The 24179-nt window shown below is 38.2% G+C and overlaps 1 protein-coding gene across 9 annotated transcripts in view; it reads left to right on the top strand.

The window, feature by feature from the left end:
- HPSE2 (heparanase 2 (inactive)) overlaps positions 1-24179 on the top strand; it is a 720379-nt gene that overhangs the window by 448567 nt on the left and 247633 nt on the right. For all 9 annotated transcript variants that reach the window (XR_003032892.2, XR_009492978.1, XR_009492977.1 and 6 more), the window contains exon 5: positions 8028-8199. Coding sequence is in view for 3 of the 9 variants with exons in the window: in XM_005225662.5 (XP_005225719.1) it covers positions 8028-8199 (172 nt within the window). In the remaining 6 variants the exon portion in view is untranslated. The remainder of the gene's footprint in view (positions 1-8027; positions 8200-24179) is intronic.

Genomic DNA, 24179 nt, shown 5'->3' with positions numbered 1-24179 from the left:
TATCTTCTCTATTCTTTTTCCACATACTCCCATCTACATATATACTCTCAACAAGTTCATAGACCTATACAACTATTTCCACAGTCCAATTTTAGAACATTTCCATAACTCCAAAAAGATCCCTCATGCTGGTTTTCTGTAACCCAGTCTCTGTAACCATTCCCAGTCCCAGGAGACATTAATCTGCTTTTGGTCTTTTGTGGACATTTCATGTAACTGGAATCGTACAGTATGTAGACTTTTGCATCTGTAGATTTCTTTCACTTAGCAAGTTTTTGAGGTGTATCCGTGTTATAGCATGTAAAAGTAGTTCATTCCTTTTAATTGCTGAATGCTATTCCAATGCATGAATATACACATATATTCATACATATATACGTGTATACATATACATGTGTGTATATATATATATATAACATTTTGTTTTTCCATTCACCAGATTGCAAGCATTTAAATTGTTTCTGTTTTTTTATTATGATCGGTAATGGTGCTGAAATATTCATTTACAAGTCTGTGTGTGGTTGTATACTTTCATTTCTTGTAGGAAGATACCTCAGAGGGGAATGGAGTTGCTAGTTTGTATGGTAAATTTATGTTGATTTTTGAACAAATTAACCACACTACTTTCCAAAGTAGTGGTAGCGGTACCATTTTGCATTTTCCTCAATAATGCATGAGGATTACAGTTTTTCTACATCTTTGCAAACACTTTTTATTGTCTATCAGATTAGAGCCATTTTAGTGGGTTTGAAGTAGTATATTAATATGCCTTTAATTAGCACTTTTCTAATGACAAGTGATATTGAGCATCTTTTCACATGCTTTTCAACCATTCTTACATTTTCTTAGGTGAAATGTCTACTCAAATCTTTTGTCTTTTAAATTAGGTCATCATATTATTTAGTTGTAAGAGTTTTAAATATATTCTGAATGCAAGATCTTTATCAAACATATGATCTGCAAGTATTTTCTCCCAATCTGTAGCTTATTTTATCATTTTCTTTATGGGATCTTTTGAAGTTCAGATGTTCTGAATTTTGATAAAGTTCAGCTTATCAACTTTTTTTGATGTGTTATGCTTTTGATATTATATCTTTGCCTAATCCAAGATCACAAAGATTTTTTAACCCAAGGTCACAAAGAGTTTTTTCTATTTTTTCTTTTAAAAGCTTTATAGTTTTTGCTTTTGCTTTTGGGAATAAGATCCAGTAGGAGTTAAATTTTGAGTATGATGTGAAATAAGAATCTAAATTCATCTTTTTGCACATGGCTATTAAATTGTCTCAGCATTGTTTATTTAAAAGATTTTCCTTTCCTTATTGAATTCTCTTGACATTTTTGTCAGAAATCAGTTGACCATAAATAGGTTTATTTCTGGGCTCAATTCTTTCCCACTGATCTGTATGTCTGCTCTTGGACTACATTGTTTTTTTTTTTGATATATGTATTTATTACAAAATGATCACCATGATAAGTTCAGCTGACATCCATCACCTCACATAGTTACAAATACTTTTATCTTGTGATAAGAACTTTTAGGATCTATTCTCTTATCAAATTTCAAATATATAATACAGTATCATAACTATAGTCACCAGGATGTATATTATATCCACATGACTTATTTATTTTATAAAGTAAGTTTGTACCTTTTGATCATCCTCACCCATTTTGCCACCCTCATGCCTGCCTCTCTGGTATAATAACCATGTGCTTAGTCACTCAGTCATGTCCGACTCTGCGACCCCATGGACTACAGCTCACCAGCCTCCTCTGTCCATGGGACTCTTCGGGCAAGAATACTGGAGTGGGTCACCACTTCCTACATGCGTGTATTCTTTATGATTTTCTGTATACAAGATATATTGTGAGAATAAAGATGGTTTTGCTTCTTCCTTTCTAATTTAGATGCCTTTTTATTTCTTTTTCTTGCCTAACTGCACTGACTATAATCTCTAATACAAATGTTGAATATAAGTGATAAGAGCACACATCCATGTCTTGTTCCTAATCTTAGGGGGGAAGCATTCAGTATTTGAATTAAGTATGATGTTTTACCATTAAGCATTCAGTATTTTACCCATAAGTATGTAGATTTTTTTTAGATGCTGTTAAGCATCTCCCTTCTATTGAGGAATTTCCCTCCTATTCATAGTTTGTTGAGAGTATTTATCAGAAATGAGTGTTGGATTTTGTAAAAGAGCTTTTCATTTTGTTTCTTTGTTGAAATGATAATGTGGTTTTGGTCTTTTATTCTGTTAATACAGTATTTTAATTAGTTGGGTGTTGCTATTAAATCAACTTTGCATTCCTGGTGTAAATCTCACTTGGTCATGATACTATAATACTTTTTATACATTGCTGGTTTCATTTGGAGATATTTTGTTGTGTATTTTTGAATCTGTATTTATGAGAGATACTCATCCGTAGTTTTCTTATGATGCTTTTGGCTTTGGTATCAGGGGAATATTGGCCTCATAAAATAAGTTGGGAATTGTTCCTTCTTTCTCAGTTTTCTGAAAAGGTTTGTGAAGGATTGTGCATTATTTCTTCCTTAAATACATTATAGAATTCACCAATTAATCCATCTGAGTCTGGGCTTCCTTTGTGGAAATAATTTTAATGACTGATTAAATGTTTTTTGTAGTTATAGACCTATTCAGATTTTCTATTTTTTTTTTTAATTTGGGTTTCGTAGTTTGTGTCTTTTCTAAAAATTTTTTCATTTCGTCTAAGTTGTGTAAATTATTGGCACAAAGTTGTTCATTTCTTGGTGGCGGTGTTCACTTGCTGACTGTGTCCAACTCTTAGTGACCCCATGGACTGCAGCACACTAGGCTCCTCTGTCCTTCACTATTTCTCAGAGTTTGCTCAGATGCATGTCCATTGAGTCGGTGATGCTATCTAACCATCTCATCCTCCACTGCCCACTTCTCCTTTTGCCCTCAATCTATCCCAGCATCGGGGTCTTTTCCAATGAATCAACTCTTCACATCAGGTGGCCAAAGTATTGGAGCTTCAACTTCAGCATCTGTTCTTCCAGTGAATATTCAGGGTTGATTTCCTTTAGAATTGACTGGTTTGATCTCCTTGCAGTTCAAGGGACCCTAAAGAGTCTTCTCTGGGACCACAGTTTAAAAGCATCAATTCTTCAGCATTCAGCCTTACATTCCTACAGCTTCTTACAATTCTTACAGCTACCCACTCCAGGATTCTGGCCTGGAGAATTCCATTGACGGTATAGTCCATGGGGTCACAGAGTCAGACACGACTGAGTGACTTTCACTTTCACTTCTCACAGCCTTCTTTATGGTCGAACTCTCACATCCATACATGACTACTGGAAAAGCCATAGCTTTGACTATATAGACTTTTGTTGACAAAGTGTTGTCTCTGCTTTTTGATATGCTGTCTTGGTTTGTAATAGCTTTCCTTCCAAGGAGCAAGTGTCAGTAGTCCCTTATCCTTTTAATTAATGTGAGGTCCTTAATAGTATTTCCTCTTTCATTCCTAAATTTGGTCATCTGTTTCTTCTCTCTTTATTTTTTGGCCAGTCTAGCCAAAGGTTGTATCAATTTTGTAGATCTTTTTAAAGAACCAACTTTTACTTCAGTGGATTTTTCTCCTTTATTATATCATTGATTTCTACTCTAATTTTTATTATTTTCTTTCTTCTTGCTTTGATTTTATATCCCTCTTCTTTTTCTCTTTGTTTTTAAGAGAAAAACTTAGATTATTGACTTGAGATCTTTCTTATTTTCTAATATAGGAGTCTGTAAGGCTGTAAGCACTGTTTTTTTTCCTAACCAATAAAAAATGTTAGAAGTCTAACATATACGTATCACCAGAGCTTTCCCCCCACCGAGATCTGTTTCTTGGCTTACAGATGGCCACCTTCTCACTATGTCCTCACATGGCCTCTGCGTGTGTATCCCAATCTCTTATTGCTCAAATTAACTTTTTAAAAAACTTTTTAAAAGAACGGTTTTAGGTTCACAGCAAAACTGAGAAGGTACTGAGATTTCCCATATATTCTTTGCCCCCACACTTGGGTAGCCTCCCCCACTATCAATATCCCTCACCAGAGTGGTACATTTGTTACAGTTGATGAACCTACATTATACATCATAATCACCCAAAATTCATAGTTTATATTATGGTTCACTATTATGGTTCACTCTTGATGAGTACATAGTATGGGTTTGAGATGTATAATGACATGTATCCATCATTATAGTATCATGTAGAGTATTTACTGCCCTAAAAATCCTTTGTGCTCCACCTATTCATCCCTCCCACCTCTCCCCAATCCCTGGCAACCGCTGATCCTTTTACAATCTGTAAAGTTTTTCCTTTTATTTTTATGATATAAGAATATCATATAGTTGGAATCATACAGTATTACAGCTTTTTAAGATTGGCTTCTTTCACTTAATGCCAGCTTCCCTGGTGGCTCAGACAGTAAAGAGTCTGCCTGCAATGCAAGAGACCCAGGTTCAATCCCTGAGTCAAGAAAATCCCTTGGAGAAGGAAATGGCAACCCATTCCAGTAGTCTTGCCTGGAAAATCCCAAGGATGGAGGAGCCTGGTGGGCTACAGTCCATGGGGTTGCAAAGAATCCGACACTACTGAGTGACTAACACTTTCTTTCACTTAATGATATACATTTAAAGTTCCTCCATAGAACCTTTCATGGCTTGATGGCTCATTTCTTTTTAGTGCTGAATAATATTCCATTGTGTGAATGTACTACAGCTTATTTATCTATTCATCTACTGAAGAACATCTTGTTTGCCTCCAACTTTTGGCACTTGTGAATACAGATGCCATAAATCCATGTGCAGACAAAGTGAGGACATAAGCTTTCATCTCCTCTGTGTAAAAGCACGGAGAAGGCAATGGCACCCCACTCCAGTACTCTTGCCTGGAAAATCCCATGGACGGAGGAGCCTGGTAGGCTGCAGTCCATGGGGTCGCTAGAGTCAGACACAACTGAGTGACTTCACTTTCACTTTTCACTTTCATGCATTGGAGAAGGAAATGGCAACCCACTCCAGTGTTCTTGCCTGGAGAATCCCAGGGACGAGGAAGACTGGTGGGCTTCCATCTATGGGGTCGCACAGAGTTGGACACGACTGAAGTGACTTAGCAGCAGCAGCAGCAGTATAAAAGCAAGGCACGTGATTGCTGGATTATATGCTCAGAGTATGTTTTGTTTGTAAGAAACCACCAAACTTCCAGAGTAACCATATCATTTTGCATTCCCATCAGCAATAAATGAGAGTTCTGTTCCTCTAATTCCTCCATATTCTAGCTAGTATTTGGTGGTGTTAGTGTTACAAATTTTGGCCATTCTTAATAGGTATATAGTGGAACTTCATTGTTGTTTTAATTTGCACTTCCCTGATGACATATAAAGTAGAACATCTTTTTTCATATACTTGTTTGCCATCTGTATGTCTTCTGGTGAGTATCTGTTAAGATCTTTGGCATATTTTTAAATCAGGTTGTTTGTTTTCTTAGTAAGTCTTAAGCTCTTTCTATATTTTTAATAAGTCATTTATTAGGTATGTCTTTTGTAAGTATTTTCTCCCGATCTTAAGCTAGTCTTCTATTCTCTCAACATTGCCTTTTGCAGAGCAAAAGTTTTTAATTTTAATGAAGTCCAGTTTCTTAATTATTGCTTTCATGGATTGTGCCTTTGGTGTCATCCTATACATTTTTATGTATTATATTTTCATTTTCATTTCATTAAAATATTTTCTAATTCTTCTTGCAATTTCCTCTTTGACTCATGGATTATTTGTCTGATTTCCAAATATTTATAGATTCTCAAATTTCTTTCCATTGTTGAATTCCAGTTTAATTCTATTATGGTCAGGGCACACATATATTAACATACACTGGTGTTCTTTATTTCTCTGTGTGCTTTTGGATCACTATCTGCTGTCATTTTCTTTCAACCTAAAAGATATCCTTTCTTATTTCTTGTAAGACAGATTTTCTCACAACAAGTTCTGTCCTTTGTTTTTCTGGGAAGATCTACATTTTGCTTTCAGCTTTGAAGCATAGATTGCTGCATACAGAATTGTTGATTGATGTTTTTCCCAGAATTTTGGATGTATCCTCTCACTGTCTTCTGGCCTTATTTCTAATAAAAATTCAGCTACTAATTCCATTGTGTTCTAAATGTGAAGAGTTGTTTCAGTTCCAAGATTTCCATTTGATAATTTTTTGTAATTTCTACCTGTATTTATTTTTAGTATCTCTATATTTATATGTAATTAGTCAGTAAAATCATACCTTAATTTTTTATTCTTCCATTAGTTCTTTAAGCATATTTATAAAAGCAGTTTTGAAGTCCTTGTCTGCTAAGTCCTATATCTGAGTTCCCTAAGAAATAGTTTCTTTTTTCTTTTTTGCTTGCTTATGGGTAGTACTTTCCTATTTTTTTACATGCTGTCATTTTTTGTGGTTTAAAACTATACATTTTAGATAATATGTTGGGGGTAACTCTGGATTCCAAATCCTCCTTTCCAGAGGTTTTTTTGTTGTTTCTTTTCTGTCTGTTTAGTCACTTCCTGGACTAGTTCCATAGAGTTCATTTCCCTTGCATCATGTAGCTACTAATATCTATTCGTGTTTTTTTTTTAATTTTTCAATTATTTTTTAATTGTAAAGCCGGCTTCCCAGGGGTTACCTCTGCGTCGGCATAGCTTAGTGGTGAGGTGACGAATGATCAGAGGTTACGCTTGCCTTGAGCTGTTATGGCTTCATCTTTACCATTAGATCTGTGTATAGGTTTGTGAACACATTCAAAATTCAGGCATTTTGCAAGTCTTACTGGCTTTTAATTTCTGACCTGCCTTTTCATGTGTCCTTTATGAGTATATTATGTTTCATATTCATCTGGGAATGTGTAGATAGCTAGTGCCCTCTCCAGTCCCTCCTGAGAACAACTTTCCAGACTATGAGGGGTATTTGTGGGTTTACCAAAATCCTCAGTGATTTCCTCGCTCCCCAAATCTCCCTGTTACATTTCTTGTGAGTCTGCTGATCTATTTCTTGCCCCTACCAGTGTCAAAACCTCCAGTGAACCAAAATGTTGGCCTTCTCTGGGATATGTCCTTCATTGCAAATCAAGTTAGCTCTTCCAGCAGTGGAGTTGCTGGAGTTTAGGACTTTCCTTGTCGTTTTAGGACTACCAAGTTAATAGGAACTGGGCGAGAGGATTACACTCAGCCACTTTGCTATAATTGAACGTTAAACTTTTTCTGTCTTTTTGACACAAGGATCATCTTTATGAAGCGTTCCCTTCTTACCATTTGTATTAGTTTTCTAGGCCTGTCATGACAAGCTTAGTGGTGTAACACAAGAGATATTTGTTCTATTACAGTTTAGGAAGTCTGAGATCAAAGCATTGCCAAGGTTAATTCCTTCTGGAGACTTTAAGAGAGAATCTATTCAGTGCCTCTCTCTAGCTTCTAATAGCTACCAGCAAGCCTTGGAATAGCAGTATCCCTTGAATTCGTGCCTCCATTGACACATGGGCTTCCTCCCTGTGTGTCTGTGTACCTGAATCTTCCTCTCCTTTCTCTATAAAAACACCAGTCTTTGGATTTAGGGCACATCCTAATCCCATATGACCTCATCTTGAGTAATTACTTCTTCAAAGGCCCTATTTCCAAATAAGATTACATTCTAAAGTTTTGGATTGACATTAATTTGGGGGGATACTGTTCAACTCAATATGCCATTTATTATAAACTATCATTTGAAAATCAGTATGGTCTTTCTGTTGTGGATTAGATGACCTTTTGTGAAGATTAGTTTGAGAATAAATAGAATGATAAAATGGCACTTGACTTTTTTGCTGAGATAGTTTCTCAAGTTCAGCTAGCTTGCACCCTCCTTTGGTTATTTTATTTACATTGTTAAGAAAAAAGGGAGAGAGATCTGTGCCTAGGAAAAGGTTGGCAGAACCTCACTCTTCCCAACTCTGACTTGCATGTCTGCTTTTAATCTAGAACCAAATAACTATCGGACCATGCATGGCCGGGCAGTAAATGGCAGCCAGTTGGGAAAGGATTACATCCAGCTGAAGAGCCTGTTGCAACCCATCCGGATTTACTCCAGAGCCAGCTTGTATGGCCCTAATATTGGGCGGCCCAGGAAAAACGTCATCGCCCTTCTAGATGGGTAGGTCAGATTATTTAGCAGTTTTTAAAACGTTTTTCATTACATGTAATGAGTTAATGTATTTGTACTCTTCCTGGTTATTTCCGGTCTTAAGAAGGACAGAGAGACTCTTTCAAAGTGAAAATTCCCACCATAAACCAAGGATTCTCTACAAACAGTGCAAGAACTTATCTCTCCAGGCCTTCCACAGTCAGCAGAAGTGGGTGGGATTGGGAGGAATATCGCAAACTCCAAAACAGGTTGGAAAGGCTGTGTTGTTTTAAAAAGCACATTTAATATTATAGCATTGCATAATATAACTTAATATTTTTTAAAGGGCGAAATATTATCTGCTATACTCTTGGGAACTCTTATAGAAAGTAAAATTTGACAAAATCCTGGACACTGAAACTAGGTTAAAAAGTTGAGAAACACTACAAACATCTGTACATTAAAGCATAGCTTAACAAATTTGTTAGGTATTCTAGAGAATTACTATCATGTGATTTATTTAATTTTGACTGAATCGAACAATCATTTATTAAGCATTGGTTGTGGATGGTCACTGTGTTAAATGCTGTCTTCCCCAGTGCTGCTGGTGGGCCAGGCCCAGATAAAATAAGTGGAATATTCATGCATGTTGAGTCTAATTATGCAGGGTTGGAGGGAATGTCACAGGGAATAGCATGAGGAAGACTGGAGTTAGATGTTGAATCCAAGACCCAAAGTGGAGATGTGACTATACCTGGAAGGGCGGGAACAAGGAAGGTGGAAGAGGCAGGAGTTCATCTGGCATACGTTTTATGCAGCATCCTGTCATATTCTGGGATAGTTATGGTTATTCCTATAAATTCAAAAACAAGTAAGGTGTTTTCCAGTGAATTGTACAGCCCAAGTGAGGTTAGATAAATGCTATACAAGTATAAACAGATATATCCCAGTAGAAAGAAACCTATGGCAACCTCCTTAATGGTCCTTCTGGCTTGATGGCTCTTATGACTCTCTCTCTTCCCTTTTGTGGTAGCTTAGTCTTGATCTAAGCTAATTAACATAGCAGATGTTATTGAAGGCTTGGGAAGGTGGAAGCATTTACACTGTAACATTAACAGTCTGAATTTTAATTTTAGGTATTTTCCTCCTTACAAAGAATCCCCAAGCCTTTATATTAACTCCTGTCCTTCCTTCACCTTTTTTTGTTTATCCCCCTCCTTCTAGTTCCCTTTTGCCTTGCAGAACAATTTTTCTGACCTTTACTCCTACCTACAAGTACAAACTCTGGGCTTCCTTTTGCATACTTTTGCTGAACTTTTAAATTATCTCGTGTATGTGGTGGAGAGGGGGGAGGGTGATGAAGAAGTTGGCCTTATTTTACATGTTGTAATTAGGGGATAAGAATCACATATTTAGAACATTTTCATAGTTCATAATACATAAGCAAAGCCAATAACTAAGTCCACATAGTTATTCTTTTAGATTATATCTTTTCTTTAATGATCTGATTAATATAGTTTCATGGGACTGATAGTGTCTTCTCAGTAGCATGACTTTGTATCAGTAATTCATTCATTCTGCAACTACTTCTTGAGTAATTGCTATGTTCCAGGTACTGTGTTTTAAAACAGGAGTGTTATAATAAACAAAAACAAATACTTTCTCTACCTTCATGGAGTATGTCCTATGGTAAGGGAGACATAGGCAATAATCAACTTATCTTAAGACTGAAACAATAACAAGGAGAGGAACAAGGTTCTATGAATGACTGTAAATGCTGAGATTTGACCAAGTTAGGTGGTTGGAAGTGTTCTCTAAAGGATTAACACGTAAGAGGAACAACCACATGAGAAGATGCTGAACGTTGCTTATCATCAGAGAAATGCAAATCAAAACCACAACGAGATAGCACCTCACGCCTGTCAGAATGGCTATCGTCAAAAAGACCACAAATAACAAATGTTGGTGAGGATATAGCGTAAAGGAACCCTAGTCTACTGTTGGTAGGAATGTAAATTGGTGCAGCCTCTTTGGAAAACAGTATGGAGATTACTCAAAAAACTAAAAATAGAACTACCATATGATCCAGCAATCCCACTTATGGGTATATATCTGAAGAAAATGAAAACACAAATTCAAAAAGATATATGTACCCCAGTATTCATAGCAACATTATTTAAGATATGGAAGCAACCTAATGAATGGATAAAAATTTGGAATGGAAATATTGCTCATCCATAGAAAGGAATGAATTTGCCATTTTCAACAACATGAATAGACCTGAAAGGTACTATGCTTAGTGAAAAAACCAAACAGAGAAAGATAAATACTTTGTGTTATTACTTATATGTGGAAACTAAAAAATAAGCAAATTAATAAATATAAAAAACAGAAACAGTCACAGATATAGAGAACAAACCAGTGGTTACCAGTGGAGAGAAGGGAAGGGGAAGGGACAAGACAAGGGTAGGAGATTAGGAGGTACAAACACAAGCTTATGTATAAAATAAATAAGCTAACAAGTATATATGGTACAGCATGAGAAATAGAGTCAATGTTTTACAGTAACTTTAAATGGAGTATGATCTATAAAAATATTGAATCGGTATGTCATACACCAGAAATAATATAATGTTGTAAATCAACTGTACTTCAATTTTTAAAAATTCATTTAAGTGTAATTTGAACTTGAATGAGTGTTAACTAGACCAAATGAGAAATGAACAGTGTCAGTGTTCTTGGAAAATGAAAAGCATGTGCAAAGAGCCTAAGGATGAAAAAGGGGCCAGATTGACAAAAGAAAGGTATATTTAGAGAAGTAATTATGTATATCTATGGCTGATTCATGTTGAGGTTTGACAGAAAACAACAAAATTCTGTAAAGCAATTATCCTTCAATAAAAAATAAATGAATTAAAAAAAACTAAACAAAAAAGAGTTATATAGAGACTTATAGGCATAATGAAGGGCTTAGAATTTCTTCTAAGCACAGTGAGAAAGATACTGAATGTTTCTAACCTGGGGAGTGAAAAAATCTGATTTATTACACAGAAAGTATTCTATGTCTCCTCTATGACAAATAGATTGGAGAGGAGGCAGGGAAATCAGTGAGAAAAGCTGTTATAGTGGTACACATAATGATAGGAACCTGAAATGGGTTGTGGAAATGGAACGTGTCATTGGCAGTGGAAGCCACAGGACGATATGTTGGATAAGGGTATGGTGATGTGCTCCTTCATGGATCACAGCTGTGTTGTGGTGAAGGGACTCTTGTGTAACTCAATGAAGCTATGAGCTGTGCCCTGCAGGGCCACCCAAGACGGATGGGTCATATTGAAGAATTCTGTCAAAATATGGTCCACTGCAGAAGGGAATCGCAAACCACTCCAGTATTCTTGCTACGGGAACACCATGAACAGTATAAAAAGGCAAAAAGATATGAAATTGGAAGATAAGTCCCCCAGATCAGAAGGTGTCCAATGTGATACCAGTGAAAAGTGGAAGGCAATTTACATATGGCTTCAGAAAGAATGAAGTGGCTGTGTCAGAGGAGAAATGACGCTCAGTTGTGGATGTCTCTGGCAGTGAAAGTAAAGTCTGATGCTGTAAAGAACAATATTGCTTTGAACCCTGGAATGTTAGGTCCATGAACCACGTTAAATTGGATGTGGTCAAGCAGGAGATGGAAGAGTAAACATCAACATCTTAGAAATCAGTGAACTAAGATGGACGGGAATGGGCAAATTTCACTCAGATGACCACTGTATCTACTACTGTTCAGTAATCCCTTGGAAGAAATGAAGTAGCCCTCATAATCAACAAAAAAGTCTGCAGTACTTGGGTGCAGTCTCTAAAATGACAGAATGATCTCAGTTCATTTCCAAGGCAAACCATTTAACATCACAATAATCCAAGTCTATGACTAGAGATCTCTTCAAGAAAATCAGAGATACCAAAGGAACATTTCATGCAAAGATGGGCTCGATAAAGGACAGAAATGGTATGGACCTAACAGAAGCAGAAGATATTAAGAAGAGATGGCAAGAATATACAGAAGAACTGTACAAAAAAGATCTTCACGATGCAAATAATCACGATGGTGTGATCACTCACCTAGAGCCAGACATCCTGAAATGTGAAGTCAAGTGGGCCTTAGAAAGCATCACTACGAACAAAGCTAGTGGAGGTGATAGAATTCCAGTTGAGCTATTCCAAATCTTGAAAGATGATGCTGTGAAAGTGCTTCACTCAATATGCCAGCAAATTTGGAAAACTCAGCAGTGGCCACAGGACTGGAAAAGGTCAGTTTTCATTCCAATCCCAAAGAAAGGCAATGCCAAAGAATGCTCAAACTACCACACAATTGCACTCACCTCACACACTAGTAAAGTAACGCTCTAAATTCTCCAAGCTAGGCTTCAGCAATATGTGAACTGTGAACTTCCTGATGTTCAAGCTGGTTTTAGAAAAGGCAGAGGAACCAGAGATCAAATTGCCAACATCCGCTGGATCATGGAAAAAGCAAGAGAGTTCCAGAAAAACATCTATTTCTGCTTTATTGACTATGCCAAAGCCTTTGACTGTGTGGATCACAATAAACTGTGGAAAATTCTGAAAGAGATGGGAATACCGGACCACCTGATCTGCCTCTTGAGAAATCTGTATTCAGGTCAGGAAGCAACAGTTAGAACTGGACATGGAACAACAGACTGGTTACAAATAGGAAAAGGAGTACGTCAAGGCTGTATATCGTCACCCTGTTTATTTAACTTATATGCAGAGTACATCATGAGAAACGCTGGACTGGAAGAAACACAAGCTGGAATCAAGATTGCTGGGAGAAATATCAATAACCTCAGATATGCAGATGACACCACCTTTATGGCAGAAAGTGAAGAGGAACTCAAAAGCCTCTTGATGAAAGTGAAAGTGGAGAGTGAAAAAGTTGGCTTAAAGCTCAACATTCAGAAAACAAAGATCATGGCATCCGGTCCCACCACTTCATGGGAACTAGATGGGGAAACAGTGGAAACAGTGTCAGACTTTATTTTTGGGGGCTCCAAAATCACTATAGATGGTGTCTGCAGCCATGAAATTAAAAGACGCTTACTCCTTGGAAGGAAAGTTATGACCAACCTAGATAGCATATTCAAAAGCAGAGACATTACTTTGCCAACAAAGGCCCATCTAGTCAAGGCTATGGTTTTTCCTGTGGTCATATATGGATATGAGAGTTGGACTGTAAAAAAGGCTGAGCGCCAAAGAATTGATGCTTTTGAACTGTGGTGTTGGAGAAGACTCTTGAGAGTCCCTTGGACTGCAAGGAGATCCAACCAAGTCCATTCTGAAGGAGATCAACCCTGGGATTTCTTTGGAAGGAATGATGCTAAAGCTGAAACTCCAGTACTTTGGCCACCTGATGGGAAGAGTTGACTCACTGGAGAAGACTCTGATGCTGGGAGGGATTGGGGACAAGAGGAGAAGGGGACGACAGAAGATGAGATGGCTGGATGGCATCACTGACTCAATGGACTTGAGTCTGAGGGAACTCTCAGAGTTGGTGATGGACAGGGAGGCCTGGCATGCTGCGATTCATGGGGTCACAAAGAGTTGGACACAACTGAGCGACTGATCTGATGCCCCAACCACTAATGCCAAAAAGTTGAAGTTGACCCTAAGTTCTATGAAGACCTATGAAACCATCTAGAACACCAAAAAAAAAAAAAAAAAGATGTCCTTTTCATCACAGGGATTGGAATGCAAAAGTAGGAGATCAAGAGATACCTGGAGAAGCAGGCAGTTTGGCCTTGGAGCTCAAAATAAAGCAATGCAAAGACTAATAGAGTTTTGTCAAGAGAACACACTGGTCATAGCAAACACTCTCGTCCAACAACACAAGAGATGACTCTATACATGGGCATCATGGAAATGCTGCTGCTGCTGCTAAGTCACTTCAGTCATGTCTGACTCTGTGCCACCCCATAGACGACAGCCCACCAGGCTCCCCCGTCCCTGGGATTCTCCAGGCAAGAACACTGGAGTGGGTTGCCATTTCCTTCTCCAATGCAGGAAAGTGAAAAGTGAAAGTGAAGTCGCTCATCCGTGTCTGACTCCTAGCGACCCCATGGACTGGAGCCCACCAGGCCCCTCCATCCATGGGATTTTTCAGGCAAGAGTACTGGAGTGGGTTGCCATTGCCTTCTCCGTCATGGAAATGGTCAATATCAAAATCAGATTGATTATATTCTTTGCATCCGAAATTGGAGAAGCTCTATACAGTCAGCAAAAACAAGACCTGGAGCTGACTACGGCTCAGATCATGAGCTCTTTTTTGCAGAATTCAGACTTAAATTTAAGAAAGTAGGGAAGACCACTAGACCATTCAGGTATGACCAAAATCAAATCATTTATGATTGTATGGTAGAGATGATGAATAGATTCAAGGAATTAGATCTGGTAGACAGAGTGCCTGAAGAATTATGGAAAGAGGTTCTTAACATTGAACAGGAGGCAGTGACCAAAACCATCTCAAAGAAAAAGAAATGCACAAAGGCAAAGTGTTTGTTTGAGGAGGCTTTACAAATTGCTGAGGCAAGAAGAGAAGTGAAAGGCAGGGAGAAAGGGAAGGATATTCCCAACTGAATGCAGATTTCCAAAGAATAGCAAGGAGAGATAAGAAGGCCTTCTTAAGTGAACAATTCAAAGAAATAGAGGAAAACAATAGAATGGGAAAAGCTAGAGACCTTTTCAAGAAAATTGAAGATACCAGGGGAACATTTCATGCAAGTACGGGCTTTATAAAGGACAAAAATGGCAAGGACCTAACAGAAGCAGAAGAGATTAAGAAGAGGTGGCAAGAATACACAGAAGAACCATACAAAAAAATCTTAATGACCCAGATAACCATGATGGTGTGGTCACTCACCTACAGCCAACCTCCTAGAGTGTGAAGTCAAGTGGGCCTTAAGAAGCATTACTTCAAACAAAGCTAGTGGAGGTGATAGAATTCCAGCTGAACTATTTAAAATCCTAAAAGATGATGCTATTAACATGCTGCACTCAATATGTCTGCAAATTTGGAAAACTCAGCAGTGGCCACAGGACTGGAAAGGTCAGTTTTCATTCCAATCCCTAAGAAAGGCAATGCCAGAGAATATTCAACCTACCTTACAATTGCACTCATTTTACATACTAGTAAGGTAATGCTCAAAATCCTTCAAGCTAGGCTTCAACAGTACTTACCCGAGGACTCCCAGATGAACAAGCTGGTTTTAGGAAAGGCAAATGAATCAGAGATAAAACTGCCAACATTCATTGGATCATAGAAAAAGCAAGGCGATTCCAAAAAACATCTAATTCTGCTTCATTGACTACGCTAAAAGCTTTGACTGTGTGGATCGCAACGAACTGTGGAAAATTTTAAAAAGATGGGAATACCAGACCGCAAAGAGTCATACATGACTTAGCGACTGAAAAACAACAACAACGGAAATAGAGGAGATTAGTTAGAAAATATAAAGAAAAGAGCCAAAGGCTTAGGAGAGAGCTCAAAGGAACTATCATGTTCAGAGATGTGAGAAAAGAGGGATGGCCTCATATGTAAGAGAAAAGGGAGAGAGAGAGGTGTAGGAACCAAGAAAACAGAGGAGATGCTGCTGGAAGGCCAAGAAGACAAGTAACAGGAAGACAGAAAAGTGCCATTGAACCTGGGAACATGCAGGTTGTTGGTGACCTTGAAAAATATAATTCAGTGGGGTGGTGGAACTGAAGTCAGATCACAATAGTTTGTAGAGTGAATGAGGAGTGAGAAATTGGAAACAATAATGTGGACAGCTCTTAGGAAAATTTGTACTGTGAAAGAGAGTAGAAAAATGAAGGGAGATTTGGGGTCAAGGGAGATAATGGCATTTTTCCATTTAATTTAATGTGGGAGATAGCAGAACAGGTTTGTATGTTGAGACTTATATAGGAGAGAAGAGCTAGATGGTATAAGAGATAAAGGATATAACCAAATTAGAAGTTTTTTAAGGCTAGAAGAAATAGAATCCAGAGGAATTGGACTTTACATTTAATAAAGGCCCATTTAAGAGAGATAGTTACACCAGGGTAACAGAAGGTAAGAAACAAATATTTCTCTATGTCAAAGATTAAAAAATCATACTGAGGAGATATAACGTATAGCTAAGGCATCCTAGTACATGGTGTAACTGTGAGCATATAGATGTTAGCTTGCTGTGAATAAGAACTTGGACACAATCGTAAGGGACAGTTTAAAGAATGAGCATGTGACCAGGTGGTATGGTGACAAGTGGAAAGGCCTAGTTTTCCATACATCTAAACTAATAGGACTCAAGAGGCTAGAAAAAATTACACAAGGCAAGAAGGAAAGGTACTGATGAATACTTTTTTTTATGTTCCTGAAAAAATGGAGATTTACCTTTCTTAATGTATATGTACTAAATACACAGTGCAGTACAACTTTAAATGCATAAATATTCCCAGTGACTCAACTAACAATAACAAAAATGTCAGCACTCTAAATTACCAGCTCTGTAGTTTCTCCAGTCCTCCTGGTTATACAGATAAAATTTTACATAGTTGTGATCATTGTATACGCATCATTTTAAATTCTGCATTTTTTGCTCATTGTTTTATATTGCCCTTGCCTTATTTCTACATAGTTCTCGTATTTGTCATTCTTAATACCAATCAAATATTCCAGTGCACTGATGTCCTGAGTCTGCCTAAACAAGCCCTCACTGTTGGGCATTTGGGCTGTTTCCAATTTTTGTCTGGAATATATACCACAGTTGTAAACATCTTTATACAAATAGTTTTTTTTTATTTCTTTTGAATTACATCCTTGGGCTGTATTCCAAAAAGCTGAGTTTCTGGGTCAGAGCAGATGATAATTTTTTATGGCTCTTGTATTTGTTGCCAGATTTCTTTTCAGAACAGTTTCACCAGGTTGCAGGGCAGTAATGTATCAGTGCATCTTTTCCCCCAATACCCCACAGCAATGAGTATTATTTTTATTAATGTACTATATTTTAATTAATGCAAGATTATATGTCATGGTTGTTTAAATTTGAATCCTGTTAACTGGGAAAAGAACCAAACATTTCCCAAAACTTAACGGCGTCTCCTTTCCCCTTATCCCACATTGGCCTAAGGACACAATCCCCGTTTTGCCGGAGGGCAGACTAGGTGGTCATTTGAGATGCATTCCTCTCCTTTGTCACAGACTCCATGTGCTGTTGCTGTCCAGTCACTAAGTCGTGTCTGGGTTTTTGCGACCCCATGGACTGCAGCATGCCAGGCTCCTCTGTGCTCCTTTATCTCCTAGAGTTTGCTCAGATTCATGTCCATTGAGTTGATGATGCTATCTAACCACCTCATTCTCTGCCGCCCCCTTCTCCTTTTGCTTTCAATCTTTCCCAGTACCAGCGTCTTTTCCAATAAGCCCACTCTGCATAGGTGGCCAAAGTATTGGAGCTTTAGCAACAGTCCTGATGAATATTCAGGGTAGATTTCCTTTAGTATTGACTGGTTTGATATCCTTGCTGTCTAAGGGACTGTCAAGAGTCTTCAGCACCACAATTCGAAGGCATCAATTCTTCAGCTCTCAACCTTTTTTATGGTCTAACTCTCATATCTGTACATGACTACTGGAAAAACCAAAGCACTGACTATAGGTACCTTTGTCAGCAAAGTGATATCTCTGCTTTTTTAATATGCTGTGCAGGTTTGTCATAGCTTTCCTTCTAAGGAGCAAGTATCATTAGTTAGTTATTAAGTTTTGTTTTTTCTGACTTGTTAGTATCACTCATATCCCATCTTTTCATTTTTATTTTAAACCTTATCATTTTTCTTCTTGAACAGATTTCTCCTTACCTAGATTTTTAAAAATGCAACATGTGGTCAAGTCACTCTTGCTTGAAATTCAAACCCTTTCACATGCACCCCTGGCCTTTAGGGTCCAGTGCCTGCCTTCTTTGCAGCTAGTCAGCAGCTACATACCCTTGCACAACCTGCCCTCAGTACATCAAAAAGATATATGTCCATCTTAGAAGAGGCCATACTTTTTCACCTTTGCACCTTTTGGTTTTGTATCATTTTCTTTAGAATACCACTCTCTTCCCTCATTTTCCAGTAGATCTTCTCTGATAACTTGGGGCAGGATTTCTTGTCACCCCCTTCTTTCCTTATATGGTACTTTACTCTTCTGCTATAGTACTTACCAAATTGATGATAACTTTTTATTTACATATCTGCCTCCCACAACAGACTGTCGACTAGGATCAGGACTCAGTCTATGTTTTATTGATTCTGAAGCCTTCAGGATGTAGGAACAGATTTAGTGTTTTAGAACCAAACTAATTTTTAAGTTTAAAAAAGTTTAAAACTCCTTAGGTATTTACTGGACTATACAGGACTGTTTCCCCCAGTGAGGATATGAAAAAGCTGAGATAGAATCTTCATGTTTGTGTCTTCAGGGACTACCATGTTGCCTGGAATATGGGAAGTACTTAATAAAATGCACATTTTATTATTTTCATTTCCTCATTCAGGAAGTGGCCCTTCCCAGTTATTGATTTTTATCTACAGGCATGAAGTCGTGTTCTTTAGGCTTTTATCATTTTTCTCTGCTTTTCTTTTTCAAACTTTTATGCATCGTGTATGTAATGACAATTTTATCTTAATGTATCACTTTTCTTATTACCTTGAATATGTTTTTATTATTTCAGAAGTTACTTTTTATGATAGTTGTTCTTGTCTATTTTCTTATTGATTGTCTTCTCTGTTTCCTTCTTTATACAATTAGGATAAAGCTTTCAATTTTATCTAGCCTTTTACAAATGTTTCAATTTTCAAGGTTAGGCTCTTTCAACTTATTTGGAGTTTATTGTTGGATCTACTATAGAATGAGGACTGAATCTATTTTTGGTGATGTGGCAATGTCAAGAAAAGCAGTTATTCAATGAATACAGGTTCACTAAGGCTTCTTTGGGGGCTTTTAAGTTATAGTGAAATTAGTACTAAATTATCTCTCAATAAACATTTATTGAACACCTATTTTGTGTTTGATCCTGGCTTAAGTGTTGGGTTTATATTAACGAATAAAGCCAAAGTAACTCTTACTCTCTTGGAGCTTAGCAAGACAATAAAAATAGTGACAGTCACACAGTCATGGAGTCTTTGCAACTCCATGGGTTGTAGCCCTCCAGGCTCCTCTGTCCGTGAAATTTTCCAGGCAAGAATCCTGGAGTGGGTAGCCATATCCTTCTCCGGGGAATCTTCCTGACCCTGGTTCAATGCAGGGATTGAACCCGGATTTCCTGCATTGCGGGTAGATTCTTTACTATCTAAACCACCAAGGAAGTCCTAAAAAACCGAACCACAGTAAATAAGAAAACAAATTACCCCAAATTGTGTGTAATTCTGTTAATTAAATGGATACCTGGAGTTGGAAGACTTATGTGGACAAGGTAATCAGAGACAATTTATCTGAGGAACAATATATTTAAGTCAAGAATGAAAAAATGAGAAGGAACCAATTGTTCAAAGTGTAAAGTGAAGAAAGTTTTAGTTAGAGGTGGTCGGTCATGTTTGTCAATGTCCTGAGTCAGAAACAAAATTAAGGCATTTGAGCACCAGAAGGATGGGCATTATAGTGACCAAAAGGAGAGCAGTAGGAGATGAGACTGCATAGACAAGCAAAGATCATATTATTACTGAATCATGTATACCATGGTAAAGAGGTTGTGTATTTTATCCTCTGAGCAATGGAAAGCTATTATGGAGTTTTTATAAGGGCAGCAGCATGTACCAGAATCTACTATATTTTGTGTGCCAAATAGATTTTAATGTGCAAAAGTAAGAAATCAAAAGAGCTCAGTAAGGAGGTTTTCACTATGAGGTATGTTTAATTAGATTAAGGTAATGGCAGAAGAAATGGAGAGAAGTTAAGATAGACATGCTTTATTGATGGAAATCTCAGTAAGGTGGAGGTGAGAGAATAGGAGGAATTAATAGAGGATGATTCCCACCTTTTGAACAGTTAGCATCTCTCATTCAAGAGCCATCACGTGCAGAAAAGGGACATTTTCAAAAGAAAGATACACCAAAATGAACACATATTCATACTCAGGAAATAATATCTCTGTAGCAACGAAAAATGATTTTAAACTATATTGGGTGTGCTTCAATTTGAAGATAGTGATCTGATCACAAGGTCCACTTTCTTCTGGTAAAACCATCCCAACTCCTTTTAAAAACTGATAATAATAATTAATAACAAACACACAAAAGAGGGATCATCTGCAGGTGAGAGACTTTTGACAGATTTCTCTAAGACAATTAACAGATGAAAGCTTATTGACAGAATAATCAGAGTGAGGAAGTGGCAACCCAGAGAACATGGACTCTCAGAAAAGATGAGAATTTGCCTTGCAGATAGGCTCAGAGTCTAGAGAGGGTGAGGTAAGAAAGGGTGACCAAGCCAAGGGCTTAATATGAAAATCTGTCTGCAGAGGGACAGACAGATGTGGAGAAAAGGAGGCCCAGTAAACCATGCACGTGGAGTTAACCTTTGGTTAGAATGACTTATGGCAGCATTTCCTTAAATATGCTCTGGAAAATACCAGTCCTGCAAAACAATAGCATTATGTGGAGGGAGGGGGAAGTAAAATTTCCATAGTCAAGTAAGTTTGAGAAATATTGAAATACACAAATGTACTGAAACACTTCCTAGCATCTTTATTAAATTAGTTTACATTCTGAATCTCCAAGAAGGGTATTTAGCATGCAGAATTTTAAAAATTTATTTGACCGTAGTCTTGTTTTCAGTGAATATCTTGAGAGACTAGTGTTCCACTAATGTGTTTGGACAACGCTGACTTGGAATGTGAGCCCTGCTGCTGACTTGGAATGTGAGCCCTGCTTTAGGTGAGAGATGGCCATAGAGAAAACAATAACAGAAGAGTTATAATTTGGAGAACTCAGAACTTGGACCACTTCAATAGCCCCATGACTGGTCTATTTGCTTCTATTCCTGTCCTCTCTAACATTGCCTGGTGGCTCAGATGGTAAAGAATCTGCCTGCAATGCAGGACTCCTGGGTTCAGCCCCTGGGTCAGGAAGAGCCCCTAGAGAATGGAATGGCAACCCACTCCAGTATTCTTGCCTGGAGAATTTCATGGACAGAAGAGCCTGGCAGGCACAGTCCATGGGGTCACAAAGAGTCGGACATGACTGAGTGACTAACCCACTGTCCTCTCCAATCTATTCACCACACAATTGCCAGAAAATCTTTTAAAAACATAATTCCCATGCTGTCAGTCATTTGATAAAGACTCTTTAATGACTATTCATTGCTCTTAGAATAAAATTGAATCTCCTTGCCATACCAACAAGGCTCTATGACAAATGATCTGGCTGCTTCTCAGCTCTTCATTCTTCTCCATATTTCCCTTTTTCTTACTACACTCAAGCCTCACTGACCTGGCATGTGCTAAGCTTCTCTCTCTCCCTCTTTTTTTTTCAGCAGGGTGGACAGGATGGGGTTGTACAACATATACGCTTCTTTCTACCTAAATTATTCTCTCAGCTTGCCACATTACTGATTTCACCTCATCCATCAGAGTCCTTTCTTGAATAGCCTTGCTAAGTGATTCTCTATCAGCACACTGTTAGTTCCCATTATGGCATTTATCACAAAACTGCATATTTATTATTTGTTTCATAGAGATTATAAACTTCATGAGAGCAGGAAGTTGTCTGTTGTATTTACTAATGTATATTCAGTAGTGGCAAAAAGCCTAATATAATACTTTGTGGGTGCTCAAAGTTGTTGAATGAAGAATGGAAGTTATCCTAACATTCTATAGACTTGCTGGTAGCATATTCTAACTTGAACCTGGGTTAGAACAGAAAGCTAGACAGGGCCTTTAGCTCCCATGGAGGCCCAGAAAGCTATGGAAAGTATTCTAATTTGGGCAAAGATGATAAAAGCAGAAGAGAATTAGGAAGCAAATAATGGTCTTTTCCATCACAGTAGACCACATGATATATGCTATAAACTCAGTAATCTGCAAACCAGAAATAGAAAAATTGCCTTTTTCTACCCAGAATTTCTATCTTTAGTTGCGTCTAATTACCAAAACTTGTGTGAAGCGCCTAATGCTAATTCATAGGCTCCACTTGTACTCAAAGTGGCAAATAAACAATAGTGAAGGCAGTATGGGTGGGTAAGGACGGAAAGTTCACTATGTTCCGATACACAAGCTCTCATGACTTCTGTGGGCCCTGGGCGTTTCTGACCTCATGGGTCCCTTCCTCCAGAAAAACATTAACAGCAGCTTTCTGTTTTCTGTAGTGAGCCAGTGTAGCAGGACTGAAGACGAGGGTGGAAATAGCAGAATGGTAAAGTGCATACGCTTTGGAACTAGATGAGGCCCAGATCAGCATCCAGTCAGGTCACCTTGTTGCTGTTCAGTCGCTCAGTCGTGTCCTGCTCTTTGCGACCCCATGGACTGCAGCACGCCAGGCTTCCCTGTCCTTCACCATCTCCTGGAGCTTGCTCAAACTCATGTCCATTGAGTCAGTGATGCCATCCAACCATCTTGTCTTCTGTCGTCCCCTTTGCCCCCTGCCTTCAATGTTTCCCAGCACCAGGGTCTTTTCTAATGAATCAGCTCTTCACATCATGTGGTCAAAGTATTGGAGCTTCAGCTTCAGCATAGCCCTTCCAATTAATATTCAGGATTGATTTTCTTTAGGATTGATTGGTTTGATCTCCTTACAGTCCAAGGGACTCTCAAGCATCTTCTCCAAAATCACAGTTCAAAAGCATCAATTATTTGGTGCTTGGCCTTCTTTATGGTCCAACTCAAGGTCACCTTGAGGAAATCTTTAATCTCTTTAAAACCTCAGTCTCCTCACTGGTAAAATGAGGCAAATGAAATTACCTATTTCTTAGGCATGTTGTGAAGTTAAATGAGATAATGAATTTAAAATGCTTAGTGTGGTTCCTGGAGAAGGCAATGGCACCCAACTCCAGCACTCTTGCCTGGAAAATCCCATGGATGGAGGAGCCTGGTGGGCTACAGTCCATGGGGTCGCTAAGAGTCGGACACGACTGAGCGACTTCACTTTCACTTTTCACTTTCATGCTTTGGAGAGGGAAATGGCAACCCACTCCAGTGTTCTTGCCTGGAGAATCCCAGGGACGGGGGAGCCTGGTGGGCTGCTGGTGGGCTGCCGTCTATGGGGTCGCACAGAGTCGGACACAAGTGAAGCAACTTAGCAGCAGCAGCATAATGAGGGTGATCACAGCTCCTGCCTGCAAACCTACTTATACCGAATTTTTGTTTGGAGTGGGAAGTTGCACAGCTGGGGACAGTTTGGTGCACAGAGAAATTATTATTAACAGTTATTCCTAATAACCTTTCTGTTTTATTTCAACTGTGAAAGAGTTATATGACTTAAACTACAAGAGGAGAAAACAATTTATTCCTCTTAGTTCATAAGAAAAGAGTTTCCATCTCTGCCTCTAGAGAGAGGCAAGGCCTCCCAGCAGCTGTTCAGTACTAATTAACAAGGAAGCACTGGCTACTGCAAAGGTCTGCTTCCTAGCTGAGAATTATGCTAATAGCATATGCCAGTTATGCTAATATTATGCTAATACCCACTTCTAAACTTACTTTCTTTTCTTTTTCTTTTTTTCCTGGACAAAACTTCTTTCTTGATTAAAGAAACAGCCTAATTCCTGACCCAAGCTGAAGGTTAGCAGTTATTACTATTATGATGAAGGATGTTTCTCTCATCTTCTGTTGTCAGAGAAGTCAGATAGGGAATAGAAAGAATATTGTAGAAGGCGACTGGAGTCCTGGGTCATAGATTAAAATTTAACACGTATGGTCTTGGGAAATACTCTTCTTCACTTTCTTTTTTGCATTTCTTTCCTCACTTTCCCATGCTACTTCCCCTTAGAACCTATTTTTTTTCTG

The sequence above is a fragment of the Bos taurus genome, chromosome 26, assembly GCF_002263795.3.
Source record: "Bos taurus isolate L1 Dominette 01449 registration number 42190680 breed Hereford chromosome 26, ARS-UCD2.0, whole genome shotgun sequence".
Lineage (NCBI taxonomy): Eukaryota > Metazoa > Chordata > Mammalia > Artiodactyla > Bovidae > Bos > Bos taurus.
This window is presented reverse-complemented; position numbering and strand designations above follow the sequence as displayed.